The sequence below is a fragment of the Protomyctophum bolini genome, assembly GCF_963924005.1.
Source record: "Protomyctophum bolini genome assembly, chromosome: 22".
Classification (NCBI taxonomy): Eukaryota; Metazoa; Chordata; class Actinopteri; order Myctophiformes; family Myctophidae; genus Protomyctophum; species Protomyctophum bolini.
The window spans coordinates 28,722,262-28,744,170 of NC_137883.1; the positions used below are offsets into that span (position 1 = coordinate 28,722,262).

At 42.1% G+C, this 21,909-nt stretch overlaps 1 protein-coding gene across 4 annotated transcripts; it reads right to left on the reverse strand.

Annotated features, from left to right (window-relative positions):
- Positions 1–350: 350 nt before the first annotated feature.
- On the reverse strand, positions 351–20,919 carry LOC308310229 (uncharacterized protein). 4 transcript variants are annotated; one of them, XM_080756448.1, is made up of 6 exons: positions 20,521–20,919; positions 9,830–10,284; positions 7,343–9,623; positions 4,120–5,364; positions 2,389–2,503; positions 351–1,849 (listed from the first exon to the last, which is right to left on the reverse strand). In XM_080756448.1, the coding sequence occupies exons 1-6, from the start codon at positions 20,673–20,675 to the stop codon at positions 1,643–1,645; spliced, it is 4,458 nt and encodes a 1,485-aa protein (XP_080612574.1). In that variant the 5' UTR covers positions 20,676–20,919; the 3' UTR covers positions 351–1,642. The 4 variants fall into 4 exon arrangements, with proteins under 4 accessions (XP_080612574.1, XP_080612573.1, XP_080612575.1 ...); XM_080756447.1 differs by having other exon boundaries at positions 20,417–20,919; XM_080756449.1 differs by having other exon boundaries at positions 20,413–20,585.
- Between the last annotated feature and the right edge of the window lie 990 nt (positions 20,920–21,909).

Genomic DNA, 21,909 nt, shown 5'->3' on the forward strand with positions numbered 1-21,909 from the left:
GAACAAGAGTGCAGGGTTCGTGTAGAGTAGACACAGCTCTATTACTATTGTTGTGTTTTGTTTAGAGACCCTGGGTCTAAACTAAACAAAACTAATGGTCTATTGAATAGACCATTTGTGGCCTCCATGTTTGTGCTCTTCATAAGAACACATTAATTATCCTATTTTATTTTCTTCCCAATACACAGAAGCACTGAGAAAATTGTTGCGCCTTTTCTTCGTCCTTTTTTTCTTCAAACTTGACTACGGTAGCGGTGGTCTCAAAAACATAAGGGAAACTTTGACAGGAAAAGAGTCCGTATAAAAAAAAGAGAAGTAAAACTCCTTAGACTGAGACTTAGAAAAATATATTTTCTTTTATTTTATAATGCTGTGCTCATGGTGCTCTGTGCTCATGGTGCAATTAAAAAGCCCAATACACATACATATTGAGCTAGTTTGAAAGATAGATGGTGAATATCTTATTACATACTTAATGAATGTAATAATACGCAAATACAAATTATAATAGATTAATGTGTAGTTTGGACCATTGAAATAATTGCATTTATTTTTTCCATAATCATAAATACAGTAATCACAGTATTGAATGATAATGCACTCAGGAAGTCAAATACTAAACATCATCATGGGCTGAATAAAGTGCCAATTTGAATTATCGAGCAAAACCTTGAATAAATTTGGCATTAAGAAAATATGGTTATATACAAAATTCGTACATCCTTATTACAGTAGAGGGTTTGTCTCTAAGCTGGGCACATGACAGCAAGTGTATAGTGCTGATCACATCAATCTAGACAAAATAATTTTCAAAAACAGACCGTATACTGTAAAATACATTTGATCTCAGACCTGATTAAGTAAAGCAAACAAACTATCACATCTAATATGTTGAATGGGAAAATAATTGTGATTGTGAATGGGAAAAAAGCACTTTCAGTATATTATGAAAGAAAATAGTAATAATATTTAGGAAAAAATGCACTATAATATGTGCATGTCAAGTCATGTTCCTGGTAGCAACCAAGTTGAAACTGGGCAGCTTATAGTGTGAATCCACCATTTCCACTTCATAATGTTCCACATCTGACAATTTACTGACAATGAACAAGAAACCACAATATTTATCATTTAAAAATGTAGTCAAAATTAAATAATTGACGAAATATCTATTGCCAAATCAGTTTGAGTCTGCCTTGGACAAAGTACAAGCTCTGCTATAAAAGGCCACTGTAAGAATAAGTCAAAGTGACGTGTTGTGAGCTTGTAGATCTGCTATTTTCACTAGTTTAGGTCCCGAGCAAACTTCTAATTTTGGGTCTTGAGCTAATTGTTTGGGAACCACTGTCCTAGAACACTGATTCTCAACGTATTTCAACCTTTTTAATTCAAACTACATTCTAACTCTGAGGGTGTACAAATCAAACCAAATCCATTTGTTAACTCTGAATTGCAGATCTGCAAGGGTCCATTCGGTTCCTAGATATACTTTGTCTACTGTGAAGCACTTCGGTTGTGTAAATGTGCTATATAAATAAAGATTGATTGATTGATAGATATCAATAATATAGCTGCGGGGACCCCCTGGAACATCCTCAAGGACACCTGGGCGTGCCTGGACTCCATGTTGAAGACAGGTGTCCTACAAAGAACTGGACGAGGGCATGGACATAAGGATACTGGGTTGCTCTTCCATGACTCGTACAAGCAGAGCGTCAATGTATTTCTCCAACTGGCTGATCTTGCCGTCTCTCTCAGAGAGTTGGCGCTGCTGTTTCACCACCAGAGAGATGAGCTCCTTCTGGGTCAGTTGGGAGTATGGCCCTGTGAGCCTTGGCTCCTCTTCCTTCTGTGGGCAAGGATTCAAGCACAGAACATTATCGTCGCTGTCGGGCGGAAACCAACTCCGACTCCAAAAGTTTCAGAAAAATGGAGGGAAAAAAATAACCATGTGTTCCAATGGATCCAATATGCCTATAGTTATTTGAAGTTGTTAATATTTTCCATTGATTAAATATTTATAAAACCCACAGACAGACTTGATCTTGACTTCCACTTTCAAAACATTTCTAAAATAGTCAAAATCTAAATGTACCGGTAAGCTTTTTGTTGGAAACAAACAAAACGTTCTTTGCGAGCAGGTTAGCACAGAACAATAACTCACTGGTACAACTACAGTATAGGGCACATACAGTATTACAAACCAAATTGTGTTAACAATGACGGTATATTGATTATATGAGTATACAGTAATTTAGACACGGGTATACATTTAAATATGAACATACAAAAAATGTCCATTCAAACCAAACTTAGTTACAAAGGGCAGTCTTCAAAACAACCATGCGTGCCAGCAAGGATAATCGTGGAAAATAAAATAAAATCTACCTTTATTCTGTCTTCCACATCACAGAGGATAGCTGTGGACTTATCTTTTGTCTCTTGTCTCACAGAGGCAGCAGGCTGGTGTTCCTGTGGACTCATAGGTTTCACAGGATGGGGCCTGCAATGACATGGCAATACGTTTGAGAGCGAACGTGATAGCATGGCGCTAGAGATATCAGACTGCTGGTGTGATACAGATAAAGTAGGTAAGAACAAGGTGGTTCATACATAGGAATCTTATCCGCTTCAACAGGATGACAATTTCCTTCCAATAACATTTTCATCCATGAAGCTGAAATGTCATTTTTATTATGTTGGAGGGGGACGGGGGTTGCTAGCAATAAATCCATAGTCAACATATATATTTATGTCATGTTGGATCTTTATGTATATGTACCTGTACCTATACGTACATACAGTAGGTGTGACATACAGTAGGGGTGTGTGTGTGTGTGTGTGTGTGTGTGTGTGTGTGTGTGTGTACGTGCTGGCAAGATTAGCCCCAGACAGATAGACCCATTTGCAGACGGCTAACATCCTACTGAGCCATGCCGTACACATTTTCAACTCACATTTCATACATTAAACACATTATTGACATTAGTTACACACAGCACTTCTAAACTAACATTCTAAAGCTCAGCAGCACACATACAGTACAGACTATAGAGACAGATCTATTATACAACACAAGTCAAATTACTGGGAGTTAGTGGTGTAAGACTATGAGACATCTAAAGCAGTGATGTGTTCTACCGTGTTACATAGTATACCAGTATAGTGTCCAAGAAAAATAAAATAAATCTATACCATCCAGTAACCATCCGAGGAAGCGTATCTGATACGCACGAGGAGGGACCTGGAGCAGCAAGAATGTAGACAGTTCAAATAGACTTTTTCATGTGATAATGTTAGTTCGGCAGCCGACAGGCTTCTTTTGTTTAAAGCGGGAAATTTGGTATATAGTCTTTTTTATTGGCCTAAAATATTGTCTATATACATACAGGCAGGCAAAAATGTCAAACTTTCCTTTTGCTTTAAGTAGCATGTGACATGTCAAACTAGGAGTTTTTCACGATTCTGAATCTATTCCAAGCATTAGTTTTGCACAAAATACACTCCTTGGGCTAAAAGCAGCCATAGCCACTTGCCCAAATGTGCCCAAAATGTGCTGACCTCATCACATTTGTCATGATGTCTATGGCCGTTTTTAGCCCAAGGAGTGTATTTTGTGCAAAACTAATGCTTGGAATGGATTCAGAATCATGAAACCCCCCTAGTTTGACATGTCACATGCTACTTAAAGCAAAAGGGTTTGACATTTTTGCCTGCCATAGGATGTTAATGGTAGGGTCACAAGAAACCTCTATAAAAAGATTGCCCAATACTTTCAGCCGGTCAGCAAGTGGATTCATGACTGTATGTTTATAGACAATATTTTAGGCCAATAAAAATGACCCTATATACCAAATTTCCCACCCGTCCACCTCGACTGCCGGACTATGTGGTGTCTGAGGTGATTGTCTTGAGGTGATAATGATCGCCGACTTTCAAATAATTCACACATTAACTTAAATTTCATTCGGTGACCATGTGCGCGTGCCGTGTGTGTGGGAGGGAATACTTATGGAATACCCTCCGACAAAAACAAACAACCTAGAACACACCACTGATCTAAAGGTTACGGGTTAAAAAAAAATACAGATGCTGCTCTACTTGAAACGTCTCTCTCACCTGCGTGAGGCTGAGGCAGGCACATCCCACTTCCCACCTGCCTGCTCCCCATTGCCCTTCGTTACAACCACCTGCGCCTGTGAGGGCAACGAATTGACTGACAGCAGAGTTATCTGATCAGAGGCAACTATATGAGAATGGTCATCTCCTCTGGTGTTTGATATCTCCAGGGGCATTGAGTGGGATGACGAGCAGAGGGCAGGACATGGAAGAATGACTTTCTTATCAGGTACAACCGCCCCCGTAACACTATCATGTCCGTTGGAAACACTTTCTGTTCCTGAGTTCATAACGAGTTGGTTGCTTAAAATAGCAGTTTTCTTGGCAGGAGGAAGAGGAGCATGTTCTGTCTTTGAAGATTTCTTTTTGGCGTTGCATATCATGTCTTGATCAATGGCAGAACTGCTCTGATGACTGGAAGAATCTAGCTTCTCTAGATTCAAAGAGGTTGTGATTTCATCTGGTCTTGTGAGTGGAATTTCATCATCGTCTTCCTCGAATGGATTCGATCCAAATACAACAGCTACCTGATGTGTCACTGGGCTGTGCTTGTTTGATCCACTGATATAAGCATCAGTGCTGGACGGGGCTATTTTGGGTTCAGCAAACGCCTCAGAAGATGATTGGGGTCTACATGGTGCAGGACCTTTATTGTGTGTGACTACTGTTGACCGTCCAGTGATAGATGCAATGTGTACTGGCTGCTTAAAGTTGTGAATTGAGTTCTGGCTTGTCCCCTCCCGGACACTCGTTGTGGTGGAGGTAGACCTACTCACAGGAGCAATCATTTGCACCAAACGCTGAGGGAAACCAATGAAGGTTTTGATCTTCTTTGTTCTCTGCACATCCATTTGACACACCATAGATGTAGATGCATCCTGCTCTCTCTGAAGTGGTTTCTGAGGATCATTCTTAATCTTTCCTGGCGGTCGTGGAGCTGGTCCTTTATCTCTAACAAAATCCTTCCCATCTGCACTGATGCTCTCCTCTCTGCTGTTTCCCACCAATGGCGTAGCAGGGTAAGCTCTAGATGTAGGGTGCAGACCAGCTGGTTTGGTTTCAACAAGGTATAATGTGTTATTAACAGCAGGCTGCTGTTTGTTGGGAGGCAAAGGAGCACGGCGTTTCTTCTCCAACAACTCGTCTGTGGCAATCTGCTGTGAGGGTTCAGTCTCTGACTCAAAGGGCTGTAAGAACGGGTTGGATGGCACACAATGCTGCAGTGGGTTGAGGCATGAGGAGGAACTGGAAAGAGGTGTTTTAAATAGAGTGAGATAATAGTATTAATAATTTCTAACTGACAAAACAAAACAATGTATAATGTAAAAAAAAACAAAAAACAAGGCTAATACATGGACAATGAAAAGTGGCAGTACGGAATGCGACCATGTTTTTGGCACTGGAAACTTGGAGACGCCCCCCTTCCAGTGGCGTGCACAGACATTTTGAGGGGCAGGTGCTCAAGTGAAAAAAGGGCACCTTGTGCGGCGTGTGGAACCACCGGCTGCCTTGATGTGAGATTTATAGATTCTGGGGCATAAATAATATATTAGCCGATTTTATTGGTCAATGTCACCATGTGCCACATACTGTATACTGTAAAAAAACTAAATTAAATTAACACACAAACTTTGAAAAGGGCACATTGCTGTCCAGAGGGCAAGTGCTCTAACATATCTCGTGTCTCTGTGCACGCACCTGCCCCCTTCTGTGACACACGTGGAACTGCTTCTCCCTCACTCTCATTCCATGAGGACACTAGCTAGATAAATAAGCCGCCAGGAGTGGCATTCAATCCTGTGGCACTTGGATCAGAAGTCGCTTCACACCATGAGGGCATCTGGAAATGCAGGTGGTTTGGAGAGTTATTTAAGGCGGTCCGCTCCTGTAAGAGCACGCGTGCGTCACAGAAGGGGGGGGGGGGGGTGTCGGCAAGCATACTGTACATGCGCACGTGCACACGCACACAGAAATATTTAGCAGAGAGCTTCAACTAAATCCAGACAGTGAGGTGATGTTGAAGAGGTGTTAAATTATGTATCATGAATAGAATTATAATTCACAAACACGATTTATTAGAAAGCAGTGAAATGGAACATTAGCCAACATAAACCTTTATTATTAAAATGTATGATGATGATTTTGAACAGAACGAAAAATATGATATATGACAATGTTTGGTTGGAAAAATGCAGTAGGATTCTCAACATACGGTTTGAGCAACAACGCAGAAATACAAATGATAAAACCAACTGTATTTGTGTCTACTCCAGCCACCAGAATTGGCATACAGTTCTACAGTTGAATGTGAGTAATCACCTGTCTTGGGTCATCCCCACTCAGTTTTAATATGACCCCTAATATAATTAAGTAAGACTTTGGACCGACCAATCTCAGCTGAGTAAAGGCTGGCATGAGACATTTGCATACACGCGCGTACACAAACCAAGTGCATGCAATTTTCATGATGGTGTCGGATAGATTTAGAGCATTATGTTTTAATGAGAAGTGCCTCACGACGTGGAGATGGAGTCATTGGCTGCAAGCAGATACCGTGACAATTCCACATTCAGCTCACACCACACAACTCACATGACCTTGACTTCACGCCATTAACGTGCAGCTGCACATTTTGTTCAACAAGCCTCCTTATTCGTTGAATTTTAACTTATGCAAATGTCTTGTGCATTAATTAAAGTGAGTCAAGTGGAATGCTCTCCACAATATGACGGATCCATAAATCAAGCTTTTGCTTATTAAACATAATCCTAACGGCATACTTATTGGTATAATATTAGCACTTATATAACACAGTGAAACTCCCCACTGGAATGCATCGATGTTCTCTGTTGTTTACCGTAATCAGGATAGCCTGCTGCTACACTAGGATTTGGCAACATATATATATATAATTAAAATTGTGGGTGAAAGTTTTATGAAAGTGATAATACTGTATACACTCAGGGCCGTGATATATCATTGTTAACATAATGGCCATGGCCCCAGGTGCAGAACAACACCTATAGTATAGTTATATATAATAGTAGTATAATCACTACTGTATATACCCCAACCTGTGTATTATTGTTCACATGTTCCACAGTAGAGAGGGGTAGGATGAAAGTGGCATCTGAGTTTAAGCATTAGTTGAGAATGAAAGAGGATGGGGCAGACGGTATAACTGTGAGTATGATTGGATAGCAGGTACACAGAGTGGACTAACCTTGGCTTAACAGCGGATACTTTTGCTGTCTTGCTGTGGGGATCGGCAGCCATGCTGGACGTCTCTTCAAAGGGATTACTTGAGGAGATGTCATCAAAGGGGTCAGTGGAGGCTAGCTCTGCAGAAGGAGCATTACTCTCCACAGCCACTTCAACATTTCGACCTATACTCGGATCTTCTCTCGATCCTTTTGTCTCTTCACGTTCTCTCATTTGATTCTCCCCACTGCTTTCACCTTCAAACCATTGACTTTGCTCTTCATCTTTTGCTAATACCTCTCCACTAATTTCCCAGAGCCTTTCTTTCTCCTCTGTTAGCATCCGGCCTTCTGCTTCTTCTGCCTCCTCATCCAAAGTGTTCATTTCCATATCTCTTCTAATCGTATCCTCCTCCCTCTCTCCTTCCTCTTTTTTTATTATTAGTATTTTCTCAACTTCTTTCTTTGTCACTCCATCCTCCTCTGCACAATTATTCTTTTCTTCAACTTCCATCCTCATTCTGTCTGCTCTTTCTTCCTCTTCACTCCTAATTTGTAGCTCTTCCTCTTTTCTTAAACTTTCTTGTTCTTCCCGTCTCCTCTCTTCCACTGCTTCTCTCTCCATTTCCTCCTCTTCCTCCCTAAATCTCTCCTCTTCTCTCTGCTTCCTCTCTTCCACTGCTTCTCTCTCCATTTCCTCCTCTTCCTCCCTAAATCTCTCCTCTTCTCTCTGCTTCCTCTCTTCCACTGCTTCTCTCTCCATTTCCTCCTCTTCCTCCCTAAATCTCTCCTCTTCTCTCTGTCTCCTCTCTTCCACTGCTTCCCTCTCCATTTCCTCCTCTTCCCTAAATCTCTCCTCTTCTCTCTGCTTCCTCTCTTCCACTGTTTCTCTCTCCATTTCCTCCTCTTCCTCCCTAAATCTCTCCTCTTCTCTCTGTTTCCTCTTTTCCTCAGCTCTCTCTTCATCCATTCTAATACGATCCTGTTCTTGCACTCTAAATCTCGCTTCCTCTTCACTCCTCATTTCTTTTTCCACTAGCCACTTTTCCTCTGATATTCTCTCCAGTTCTTCTTTCTCCTTCCTGACACTCTCCTCTTTTTCTTCCCTCTGTTTCCTCTCTACCGTAGCCCTCTCTTCCTCCATTCTGATGTTCTCCTCTTCCTCTACCATTCTCATTTCCTGTTCTTCCTGTCTCCTCTTTTCCTCTGCTAATCTCTCTCTTTCCTCCTCTTCCTTCCGTCCCTCCTGTTTCCTCTCTTCCTCCATCCTACCTCTTTCCAGTTCTGCCTTCCTAATTGTCTCTTCTTCCTCAATCATTTTCTTTTCTTCCGCTACTCTCTCTCTTTCCTGCCTAACTCTATGTTCTTCTTCGTCTCTCATTTTCCTCTCTTCCTCAATCCTAAATCTTTCCAGATCTGCCTTTCTAATTGTCTCTTCTTCCTCAATCCTCCTCCATTCTTTGGCAATTCTATCCGTTTCCTCCTCTTCCTCCCTAACCCTCTTCTCTTCTTCCATCCTCATTGTCTCTTCTTCCTCAATCCTCCTCCTTTCTTCGGCTGTTCTCTCAGTTTCCTCCTCTTCCTCCCTAACCCTCTTCTCTTCTTCTTCCCTCTGTTTCCTCTCTTCTTCCATCCTCATTGTCTCTTCTTCCTCAATCCTCCTCCTTTCTTCTGCTAGTCTCTCTCTTTCCTCCCTAACCCTCGTCTCTTGTCTGACTTTCCTCTCTTCCTCCATTCTAAGTCTTCGTCTTTCTAGTCCCTCTTCCACTTCCATCCTCCTCTTTTCTTCTTCAATGCGTTCTTCCTCTAACCTTCCCTCCTCCCACTGTTCCTGAATTGTATCTTTCTCAATTTGGCTAATTCTCTTTTTCTCTTCTTCGTCACGCACCCTCATCCCTTTCTCTTCTTCTACCTCTGTGCCTGAATTAGCCTCCTGCTCCTCCTCAATATGCTCTTCCTCATTCACAGCCCTGCTGCCGTCCTCCACCTCTGACCAGGGCGACTGTTGCTTCAGAGCCCTAAATGAATCAGCGGAGGCGACAGAGGGGTTGGAGCTCTCTGCCCTTTGAAGGTCCTCCATTGAGCCGAGGCCTGAGCTGGCCAGGCTGAAGGTTGAGCCTCCACGTGAGCGCCGCGGCTGGGGCTCCTCGTTGTAAACATGACTGCCGTTGATGCACACGTTGCTCTGTTGGTCTGAGGCTGAGCCCGCTTTTGCGCGACCCAAAAGTGATAGGGAGCCTTGAGATGTTTTGCTGTCCGAGCTGCCTGAGCGCTTATGTGTCATAAACTTGAACTTCTTTTTACCTAAAAGTAAAGGAGAAAACTATTAAATTAACCACTTTCAAGGTTTACAATCGCAAAGTGTTGTAAGCTTGTAAATGGTCTATTTTGCCATTTATCATACAATAAAGTGTATAGGGTTTAACGTTAGATAAAAAGTAAAAATGTTCGTTATGAAAACAGAATTTGGCTCAACACTGATGTAATACAGTTACAATTAGTTGTCTGACCTTCTGAAGAATCCACGTTCAAGCCAGAGGAGCGGCTGCCGCTCAGGGAAGAGCTCCTCTCGGGCAGAGGGCCGAGGACAGACATAGACTGTGACACGTTCCTCTGCAGGTTGGACTTGGGAGAAAACAATGATTTCAGCTTGTGTTTCTTTTTCTTGTCTTTGTCGCCTGCGCCACCCTCACCTTCTCCGTCCCGCACTCCTCCCTCCTCTTCGCTGTCCGTCAGAACCTGAGTGAAGGATGACGGCATGATGGCAGATGCGGTCTCTGAAAGCTGGTCCTTCTTTTTGCCGCGGACCTTGTCCTTGAATTTGCCCAGCCGGGATCTGGGCTTGTCCATGCCGGAGAGGTCAAACATGCTGGCTGTCATGTTGTTCCTCATGAACTGGATGTCCAGAAGCACCTCTCCTCTTTCTTTGTCAGACTTGCCGGCCTTGTTCAGCAGCTTACACCATCTATAGAACAACATGATGTTAGAACAGTGAGTGATTTTAAAATCTTTACATTTCAAGGCTCCCCTGTTTGATATGCAATAGGCCACGCCACGGATCCCCATTTTCTGTTTTGTATGTGCAATTGTGCATGTCTGCGTATTTTGGGAAGGCCCAATCGAAATACACCACTTTAGTGTCAAGATCATAACCCTAACCTCTGCAATCTGCTATACAGTAGCAAACTATTAGCAACAGCACAGTCCCCATCCCCCTAGACACCACTTTAATCCAAAGAAGACGGTGATGTATTTTACAATAAATGCAAGACTGCAACTTAAAGTATGTTGGAGCTCAGAAAATGCTCTATTCAGTTCCCTTGTGGAAATTCTGACCAGTACCAAGTAACAGCTTTCTCTGTAAGCAGTCATAAGGGTGGAGAAGCCACGGAGAATGACTCAGAGGGGACATGGCTGTTTGTGGAAAGAAAAACACACCAACTGCCACAAAGCAACACTGTTTAAAATAAATCACCAACATTGCAGCTCGAGGAAGCAGAGGAAGCGCTCGTTGAATATCACTCAACGGCCCATGCGTACCACCTGTTTTGAATGTGCACAGAGTGCAGCAGGCAGCAGGAGGTTGCTTTACTGATAACAAGCGCTTCCATACTTAGAAAATAACCATCTGCAAGGAATTTCTTGACAAGAAGTAGCTCATAACATGTCTACGGTGGATTTCTATTAAACAAAAACTTTACAGATTGGAAGAGGATAATTCAAGCTTTCCCTACAGCTGACATTGTTTAATATAATTAGAGAGGACTTTTCTGTTTGGATGAATGGGCTGTCTATGGGAAGTAGCACCTAGGTATCACCTTGCTGACAAGATGGCTGCGGTCTGATTATGGCCAATAGCCTGCCCTGGAAGGATGATTTCTCTGTGATTGCCTAGTCCAAAGTTAGAGACATTCGCAAATCTAAGGCTGGCTCATTTGAGTCAATACACGACTGCAAAATGTAACAATGTAATGAAACTGAATATGGTTATTATTGCCTTTAAACTTTAAAGATGTAATTGTAATAATATACTGACAAGTCTGTCACAATTCACAGCATGAGAAGTAGGAATATGAGCCCCTCATTAGGCTCAGTTCTTTATCCATGAACAGCCTGCTCTTTTTATTTCCACAGGAAGAGGAAAAACAGCATGGCAGCTGATATTGATAATGTAAAAATAGTACAGTGTACAGGCTCACACATGACACATCGATTCGTGGCATGTTGTGAGCTTGTAGATCAGCTATTTTCACTAGTCTGGGAGACAACATGACAACATGAAACTTAACATGAAAGGGGATTTCAAATTAGCGGTGCAACAGTTAACCGAACAAAATGATTGAATCAATTATAAGCAAAAATCGTTTTGAATTAAAATAAACAAATTGGGGGGAAATATTAAAAAATATTTTTTTGCTTTAAAGCTTGCTTCACATTTTTTGTGTGAGACTGTTGTACATCGAAGTAAAAGCCAAGGCTTTTGCACACCTACTTTTTCAGAAATAGACAAAATATATTAAGAGTAAGAACAATGGGGGAAAAAAACTAAAATAACAGTCAGCATACAAACTGTCATCGAAGCACAAACTGAGGTCATCCAGCAACAGCCATGTGGCTGAACAAACAAGATCAGCTGAAGTCTGGATTTATGGAAGGAAATGAATGAAGGGCAGTACCGCAGTAGGCAGGCATTAGACAAAGGAAGAGAGAGAGAGAGAGTGTGTGTGTGAGAGAGAGAGAGAGAGAGAGAGAGAGAGAGAGAGAGAGAGAGAGAGTGAGAGAGTGAGTGTGAGAAATGTCTGTATTAGAGATGATGACCAAGGTCATTAAATAAATACCAACCACTTCTACATACCATCTCAGAGCTGGGCTATACTGTAGGTGCAGACTATTTGCTTTTAATATTTGGCAGGCTAGGCCCTAGGGCATACCCACAGACTGGTTGCTAGAGGGTTCCAACAACTTGGGATGCCCAAAAAGGCTGGAGGAAATATTGTAGTGTCTCCTCTATAATTAGGAGCCGCCACATATGGCGGAGACGCTGTTACTTATACCCATAGAGTACTGAGTGACATGCATATTGTATTTACGACAAGTCACTCATATTGGATACAGTCTGTTTCTAGTGAAAATAACTAATTCAGCAGCAGTATAACATTAGCGTTTTCTCTCAGTCAGTTGATTCTTCATATCCATATGAGTGAAACGGCCAGGATGATTAGTTTATTTTTCAAAAACAGTTCTTATATGAGGCAATCTAAAATTCCCCTATGGGGATTACGATGGAAATAAAAAGTACATGAACCTGTGGACTTAGCGCCCTCTACCGATATTGACGTCAGACTTCGGTGCTCTATATAGAGCGTCGCAGTCCCTCCCCCTTTCAGAACGACGAGTGGCCCAGGAAATGAATCCCAATGCATTTTTCCAATAGGCATTTCAAAACGTATTTATTTAAAGACCTTTTAAGCGTCGTATGAAGCCAACTCTTGTCGTGACAAATCATGACAACACACACAATATTTTGGACCAAATAATTAATTACAAAGAAGAAAAACAACAATAAAAGTGTTGTAACCTGCCGTTTTTTTCTACTTTCTAATTCTTTGTTTGGCCCGAAAAATTTTGTTTGTTGTCATGTTTTGTCACAACAAGAGTTGGCTTTGTCCGCGGCGTAAACGTCTTTAAATAAATACTTTCTGGAAAGTCTATGAACGGGGATTTCTTTTCCGGGTCTCTCAAGGGGGCGGGCCTGCGACGCTCTATAGACATAAAAAGGTAGACACCTCCTTTGGCTCTGGGGGCGTACTGTATGTTCTCAAAGTGAGGACAAGCTTCTGCGTTGGTGCCAATTAATTAAGGCATATGAAAAAGAAGGTAAGGCAGCCGTTGATGTCATGATACGCCATGACACTTTGACGGACGCTTTCATGGGTGGCAAACCTCGCACCGGATGTTCCATGACATACATGGCAGATAAAATATATATATATATATATTAGAATGATATACATATTCTTTAGGGTCATGTCATGTGATCTACCTGCACAGGCGTTGAGATCTACTGGTAGATCACTGTCACGGGGCAGCCCGTGCCCTATAGACTATAAGGTCACATTCATACCAGAGAGCTTTGCTGCGATTAAAACGAATCCTGCTGCGCATTTTCAGAAAGTGCACTTCGTTTGGCAGGTGTGAAGGCTCATTCGAATCCTAATGCGTATCAAAGAACCGCATTTTACTCCGAGCAAAAACGGGGGTTTCGCTTCGCTTCCAATCGCACTTGATTACGATTCGGTGCAGGTGTGAATGCAATCCGCAGTAAATAAAGGAAATGAAGCAAACAATGTGGCGGGTGAGGAGCTGAACACAGTTGGAGACGGAGAAGGCATATTTTACGCAGCGCAAAGATGTCCCGTTACCGTGGATACTAGACGTGGTCGAATGAGGAGACTGAAGGCTTCAGTCTGAAGCCCTGATCGAAATAAGGACGAGTACATTAATCAATTGCTTAAGAAAACACATAAAAACACTGCAGTGTATTATAACCTACAGAATATTTTGTATGTCTGTCTGTGCCGTAAACATGGAGTGCTCACTGTGTGGGGACTGGGGAGCAGGGACTTTCATCTCGATAAACTTGTAAAGATTTTGCGCTGCTGTCTGTTATATTATATCAGTGTGCTCAGCGCTGTGCCTCCATGCCCAAAAGTGCGTGGCGTGGCTGCATGTGTATAGTGAGAGAGCGAGAGAGCTGGGGGGGGGGGGTCCAGTCCCAGACGGCACGACACATGCACGTTATGAGTATAATTGTATCACCATAGATTTCACTGTGTTATATAATAGGCTGTGTTGTAGGCTAGGTTTATGAATGGAACACATTGATAAAGGTCCCCCCTGCTGCGTTTCCAATTGCTATACGGATGACAGTGTGAAGGCAAACTGCAGCAAATTAAATATGCAAGAATCCCAAAATCTCCGCCCATACGCATGAGTCTACCGAAGTATTAGGTGAGAATGTGACCTAAAGAGGAACAAACACAAGCATATACACTACTACACAGCTGCTTCCATTTAACATCAAGCCGGCTTGGAGGACTGTGTGACTGGACATTAGTGTAGCATGTTATTCTTATTTTATTATTTGTACAAACATGAATTAGAAAAGGACACAAAGCTGGTGCATGGGTGTTAACAGCATTTCTGTTGATTGGGAATTGTGTTTAATGATTGTGTGGCACCTGGCTCTCCTGCAGTACTGGTGATCCTCTTGATTGAGTGGGGGAAGGTTCCAAGTGCTATAGAGCAGGAGGGGTGTCTGTCTTATGTTTCAAGAGCTCTTGTGTTATTTGTTCTCTTATATGTGAATAATGTGGCGCCTGAAATGTTTTCATGTATTTGGAATAAGTCTAGTAAAACCATATATAATTGTGTAAATCAACTCATGGGCCGTAGTTTGCCTTATTTGAGTTAAGTGGTTACCAATTAGGTCTGTGTCTTGGTATGGTCTCACCCAGTATAAAAGGGAGGCTGCAGGTTCAGGTTCAGGTTCAGTAGTGGCTTGGGCAACAAGCAGGTAACACCCAGGGAGTGCTGCTAGGGGTCCCTTTTTGGAAGGGTTTATAGTCTAATACAGTTTCTTACGTTCTGGGTTTTTGTTTCCTAATTTGCTTTCAAGCTAAGTTTCATCTGTCTTTTTGTGAGTTTAGTCTTCAGTGTTTTTTTGTTTGTTAGGCCTTCCACTGTAAATACTGCTGCAGCGGGGGAAAATAAAACTCTAAATGGTATTGCTGGATTCTGTCACTTTTTGGAGCTTGGAGCCACTCCACACCAACTTTACGATCTACCTTTTGGGCACCCCTGCCTTGGTTTTTGCCAAGAGGTAAGTAATGAAAGAAAGGGATGTAAGTCACGTGACTGGATGCCAGGGATGCGCCATATACAGTACCAGTGCACTTCCGCTCTCAGTGCAATAATATTTCTATTTTGTTAACCATGGTTAAAATGCATTTCTGTTATAGTATTTTTTATTATAATATATACATATATATTATAATGCTTGATTATTTTATGTATGAAGTATTTGATTTGGAATATTCTGTTATTTCTATTTTCAGATATATCTTGTCTGCTTTGTTTTTGCTTTGCATCATTTGATTATGTTGGGTGGGTTCACTGGGTTGTGCTAGGAGATTGCACACTAACACACGTGTATATATATCAACACGAACCTTATGCAACATATTTCATTTTCCAGACATAATTTTACAAAATATTTCTAGGTATTCAGACTAAAGCCTACTGTTATTACCTCGGCTACTTTGAAAATGAGGGCTTGCCCTCAACTGTATTCCGAGTATAAATAAAGGTGAGAAAGAAAAAGAAAGTTCATAAAAACGTCACTATTTCATCCAGTTCCAGACTCTCCATAATCCATTTTCACACAGAGCTGCTTTGTGCTTTGGTTCAATGGAAGAATGTGGGGGTATTACATAACCGGATTTATTCATTTAATATGATATGGTATTTTTCATGTGAGTCAGTGTGCGTGGACACGTGTATGTATTCTTCAAGCCAATCATTTAATTTCTCAAAATACAGACTCGGCTGATATTAGCAAAATAACCGATCTACAGGCTCACAATGTGTCTCGTTGCGAGGTGAGCTTGTAGATCTGCTTTTTCCCCCCTCTGTGACGCAGGCATCCCATTGTGTAGTTCCACTCTAGCCTGGCTAATAAGCCAGACTAATATCACACTGTCGCGTGGGCAATTTTCTTTTAGCGTCTGGCTTATTAGCCAGGCTAGTTCCACTTCACCCCAATAAGGACATACAGTACTGTACATTCGTTGCAAACCTCCTGCAGTTCACAGAGAAGTGATTTAACTTAATAAAATCACAAATAAAACTAGAAATATAATTATTTCTGACATTACTAATTTCTACTGGTCTGTCTGCGATCTGCTTAATCTCCCTGTGTACAATGTTTTAAATGGGCAATCAAGCATTTTTGCACCAAATGCATTAGTAGCCAAACTGAGAGAGCAATAAGGAACATAGAATTTGAGTGCTTGCAAAAACAAAGAACAGTGGCAAAGAGAGAAGTAATCCAGTTCTGTTCCAATAAAAAGGAAGTTAACCATTAGGCGTTAGCGAGATGGAGCCGGAGGTACAGTTTCAACTAGCATTTGCAAGATGACGATTGCATTGAACTCAACACAGTATTATATCCGTGTGTGCAGAGTACACCATGTGCGTTCTGCTGATGTACACACAACATTAAACTGGGGGAAGAGAGAAGGAACACTGCATGACTCACATTTTGCACCATATACCGGGCCTTTCAGCAAATTATTTCCTGTTAAGAGCGTGAATGACTGATAAAACACAGCCCTGACGCAAGGTCGTCTTATCACAAAACACAGCTGAGAGAGGGAGAGCATAGTAAGCATACTATACAAACACTGTGTACACAGTATTGTGCTGCGTTCGCTTCCCGTGTTTGCGTGTCTTACTTGTGTGTTACTCTAAGCATGCCAAGGCCATGCCTGGGCATCCATAACCATCTTTTTTTTCATACATGAATGCTCTATTTTATACTTAGTTGGTATTATGTGCATGATGTGTTTATGTGTATGTTATGAACAATTTACAATTTAGGCATTTAATCCAGAGCGGTTTACAGTAAGCAAGAACAACACATGGTAATACATCAAGTACATAAAATCACAAGGAAGCTAAGAGTAGAATATCTGTCTACAATTAAACTATGAGTATGGATGGAGTGCTATGTCTACATAAAATGCTATCTAACATGACGCATACAAGCTGAACTCATCAACATTAACACTTATATCATATGCCGCTACAATGAATGAGTTGTTGTTGTCCTTCTACTACGACAATGCAGTACGCACATCCCAGAGGAGGAATGTAGACAACCCCCTTCAAGGAGAATGCACGTGAAACTGAAAGCTCGATACATTTTGTCGCTGTAGGACCGAAACCTTGTTCGTCCAAAAGTGTTACCGTTCAGGAAATGGACAAAGAAAAATAACCTGTATTCCAATGGATCTAACATCATTATTTAGTCACACATGCTCTTGTTAATATATTTTATTTAAATATTTATAATAAAACCCTTTCACCTTGCTTTGTATGCAGCTTTGAAATGTTAATAGCCCTGAAAAGTGACATTTCATTCACATTCAGCCTCTTCAATATTAATGAAGCGTGTATTATTATAAGTGTATGATATTATCTGCTTTTCCCCACTTAACTTTTCATGTTCATGTCCTAATGTCAGCCATAGATGTTTCGTGGGGTCGATCGTTCTTGACATAGTGGTATTGGATTTGACAGTGTGTGGCTGAGTACATAGTGACATGGAGTTATCTAGCATAACACTCATTCCGTCTGAGAGCTGGTAGAGCAGCAGTGGTCAGTTCTTGCTCAGGCATACTGAGCATGCCAGGATATCGACCACTGTTTGCTTTTCACAGATAAACAGCCAGGCAGGAATGTGAGGCCACAGCCAGATTTAAACCTTAGAAATGAGGTGCATTTCCACGCTCAATAGGGATGATGGAATAACACTGCTGGTGTTGTTGCACATTATGGTCCAGCCTATAATCTCCTGGCTGCAACAACATATTGGTGTGTGTGTGTGTGTGTGTGTGTGTGTGTGTGTGTGTGTGTGTGTGTGTGTGTGTGTGTGTGTGTGTGTGTGTGTGTGTGTGTGTGTGTGTGTGTGTGTGTGTGTGTGTGTGTGTGTGTGTGTGTGTGTGTGTGTGTGTGTGTGTGTGTGTGTGTGTGTGTGTGTGTGTGTGTGTGTGTGTGTGTGTGTGTGTGTGTGACTCAGAGACTCAGGCTTGTATGTTGAGTGGGCTGTGCTGTGCTATTTATGAATGTAAGTAATGTACCCTACTCTAAAGCAACTTAACCCATTTAGGCCTAAGGCCGATTCTAAAAACGCCTCTAAATCCTGACCTAAGGTTTCTGAAAAACTTCAAATATTTATATTTTTGAATACTGTACATACTGTACAGAACCCAAATATGGGTGCCCCGCCTGAGGGGGTAAGATACCAATAGGGGTTCCCGCCCAGAATGGGTTAATGTGCCTCGCCTCTACAGTATTTGGCAACAATACTAAAATACACACGCTGTATTATAATGTGTGTATGTGTATGAGATTACTTTTTACCTTAGTTTGATTGCCTCTGGTTGAATGCTAGATCTACGATAGCAATTTACATGCACAATCTGCCCCGGGGGACCTTGGAGGGATAGGACTTGAAATTGGCTCAGGGGTCCTCAGCTAAATTATTGACAGTTGCTTAGATCTACGATAGTCTGTAATTTGTATGCACAGTCATTTTTTACTTCTAGAGAGGTCTGGCAAAAACTGCGTCAACATATCTTTTTTCATGATTATTAGTGAGGACCTATTATATGAAGATAGGTTGAAAAGTGGTGAAGTGGATCTTAAGGCCCAGCTGCTTTCAGTTTCACCTGACCTTCCTATTTTTTTGGCAAAGCAAAATGATTCAACATAAAAAATGGTACAAACGTTGAGGAAGGGAGCGCTGCCGTGGTCCTTTGTTTGTTGAACTGAATACAGGTGCTCGTTGGCGAGGTTAAATCATAACCATAAAAGAAGCGGATCCAAGGCACTCTGTTCCAGTGAGGTTTATTTAAGAGGCATGGCAAAGAAAGACCAACGCGTTTCGGCATTCGTCGGGGTCCCATGGAAACGTGTTGGTCCTTTATGTAATGTTCTTTTCCAATTTCCATGCCACTTAAATAAAAAAGGCTTTTTTCACCTCACTGTTGGTCCTTTATGTAATGTTCTTTTCCATGCCACTTAAATAAAAAAGGCTTTTTTTCACCTCACTGGAACAGAGTGCTTTGGATCCTCTTCTTTTATTGTTATAAAAAGGTGTAGGTAAATAGCTAATCTACAAGATCAGCAGCGCGAACCGTTTTTCGGGGTGGTCTTTTTGTGGGGGTCCCTCGTGCCATTTCACACCAGAAATGTAGTATAGGCTACATTGGATGTCTTATGCTAATGGAGAAAGATGTTCCACAATAACTTGGCCCATATGTCATTGGACAGTAAAATTAATAAATAATCAATAAGTTATCATTACCATGTGAAAAAGGAAAGGGCCACACGGATATTGAGCAGGAAAAGGGCTCTTTGAGGCAAAAGGCCTGAAGGCCCTCCCCTCTGCACGTGCCTGGGCAGTATTACTGATTACTGCTACCGCACTCCCTGGTTTTACAGACTACAGTTCACATGACATGACACTAAACAATTTCACAGTTCCACCATGGAATCCATGCAGCCATGCCATGGATATATGACTTGCCACTACACTGGTTGGTTTATTCATTCATGTCAGATTCCAAATAGGAACATTCACCCTGACCCCGGGGTCATTGGAGGGTCTAAGAAGGCATGGACATTGAAATGGGATCATGGGTCCTCACTCCTCAGTCCTCAGCTAAATTATTGACTGTTACTTAGTTTGGAACCAAATTGACCTTCATGTCATGGGTCTGTCTTTATTTTCAATATCACCAAATGGGTAAATAAATAAAGAGTATCTGCGGTGGAGGAGGTCCGTGGTGTGGCTTATTTATTGTATATCAAAGTGGGGTCCTTGACTTTAGTCACAGATTAATAGCCGCTATGCCGTTGATAGAACGGTGAAGGTGCCCACATGGGCCCCGCAGGCCGCACCCGGCCGTTCCCGTAAACCCGTATCCGTCCAATTAATAGAACATGATCAATATGGTTCGGATTCGGGAGGAACAGGTTATACTACAGGTATGTCTGTATCAAGTTCAGTAATTATTTGGAAGAGAGAGGGATATGGATATGTAATATAATATGTTGCCTTTGATTTAAGCGTGTGCGTGCGTACCAGAGCCTTAGAACGCGCGCGCGCGCGCACACACACACACACACACACACACACACACACACACACACACACGGTAATTTACTTGTAATATAGGGGGAAATGCGTGTAAAGAAGGCGCGCTACTACAGGTCATCTATGATTCATTTATGAACGATGAAACACCTACTCGGTCTTGTTGCGGGAATTATCTTCATTGAGCTCCAGCAGGTTAATCACAGCTTGTCCCAGCAGCTTGTCTGGTCCGACCAGAGCGCGGTGCATGATGTGTACCTGCAGCGTGCCGCGCTCCGCGCTGCCGTGGTGGGACGGCGGCAGGTCGAAGCTGGCCTCCTCCTTCCACACCGGGGCCACGCTCTTCTCCGCCACCGAGGTGGAGTACTTCTCCTTCGCCACCTGCATGATGGCGTAGGCGTCGTTCGTGCCATTTTTCCCCTTCGTCCTGAGGCCTCTTGCCTGGAGCACCGTTACCTGAACGCTCGTAGGATACCACTGTTGGCTTTGATCAGCCAACATGGTGATTTAGCAGCAGCCTACTTAAGTACTAATACTAACTTAGTATTGGAGATAAGAAAGAAAAAATAAATCTCAATAACTTCTATTGTGTTTATTTCTAATCATGGAAACTGCGTCTAGTGTCAAAGAGGAAAAAGTTAAAGTCCTCTCTTTCACGGACACTTGAGGAAACAGCTGATCGGGCGCCGTGAAGGCATTTGCTGAGTTTAGGTCACTCCCCCAGAGTCCCAGACAGATTACCAGGTTACATGCGAGACAGACTGGGGTCAATTCACTCTGTAGTTTGCTGACCCGGTCTGCGTCTACAGCGGATACGGAAACAGTGCTTTCGTGCATGCTTATGGGGAGATTACCGGATACAGTAGGCGGCTTCTAGACCAGATCAGCTGAGCAATATAGATTAAAAACCGTGCTTTCCACAAATAAAGCGGACGTGAGGTTAGGTTACAGTTACACGACAAGGCGACATTCCACAGGTTTAGTTGGCAGTCTGCTGTGCAATTCACCCGTAGACAAATTCACCTGTGGGTGTGACAGAAAAACTACATAAAAGGGGGGGGGGGTAGATTCAAGATGACCTTTGCATCAATCACAAAACTGAAACCTATAGCTGCCAAGCCATGATTGTTTTAGTAGGATATTCTTGATTATTGACTACATGAATGACAAGTAAATTGTTGTTTCTTAGTGATGACCTGGACAATCAATTTGGTTCCCTCCTGGCTGGATTCTTAAATTTGTTGTTTTTAATTTGAGTGTCACTCGTAGTAATTTCCAAACCAAGTAGCCAAACAAAACAAAAACATTAAACCTGTGTATAGGGGGCCCCTCAAAAAATGTCATAGCAAGAGTATAGTAGAATAGAGTCTAACACAAGTTGTGTTATTTGATAGCCTATACAAGCATATAACTTATAAAGCATAAAATGATTGGCCTATTTTATTTTGAGTCGTTAGAGTGGCACAAAAGCAGTCCGAATGAGCACACAAAGCTGTTCTCCAGAGAGGTTCCCTGATACCTGACGACCGTGTGACAGTTGATATCTTGTGTCCTCGATCTGCATGGTTAACTGGCCAGATTCTGTTTCAGCAGCAGGTAATGGACAGAATCTTTTGGAAGCTGCAGTCTGACTCTGGCTAGGCTGCC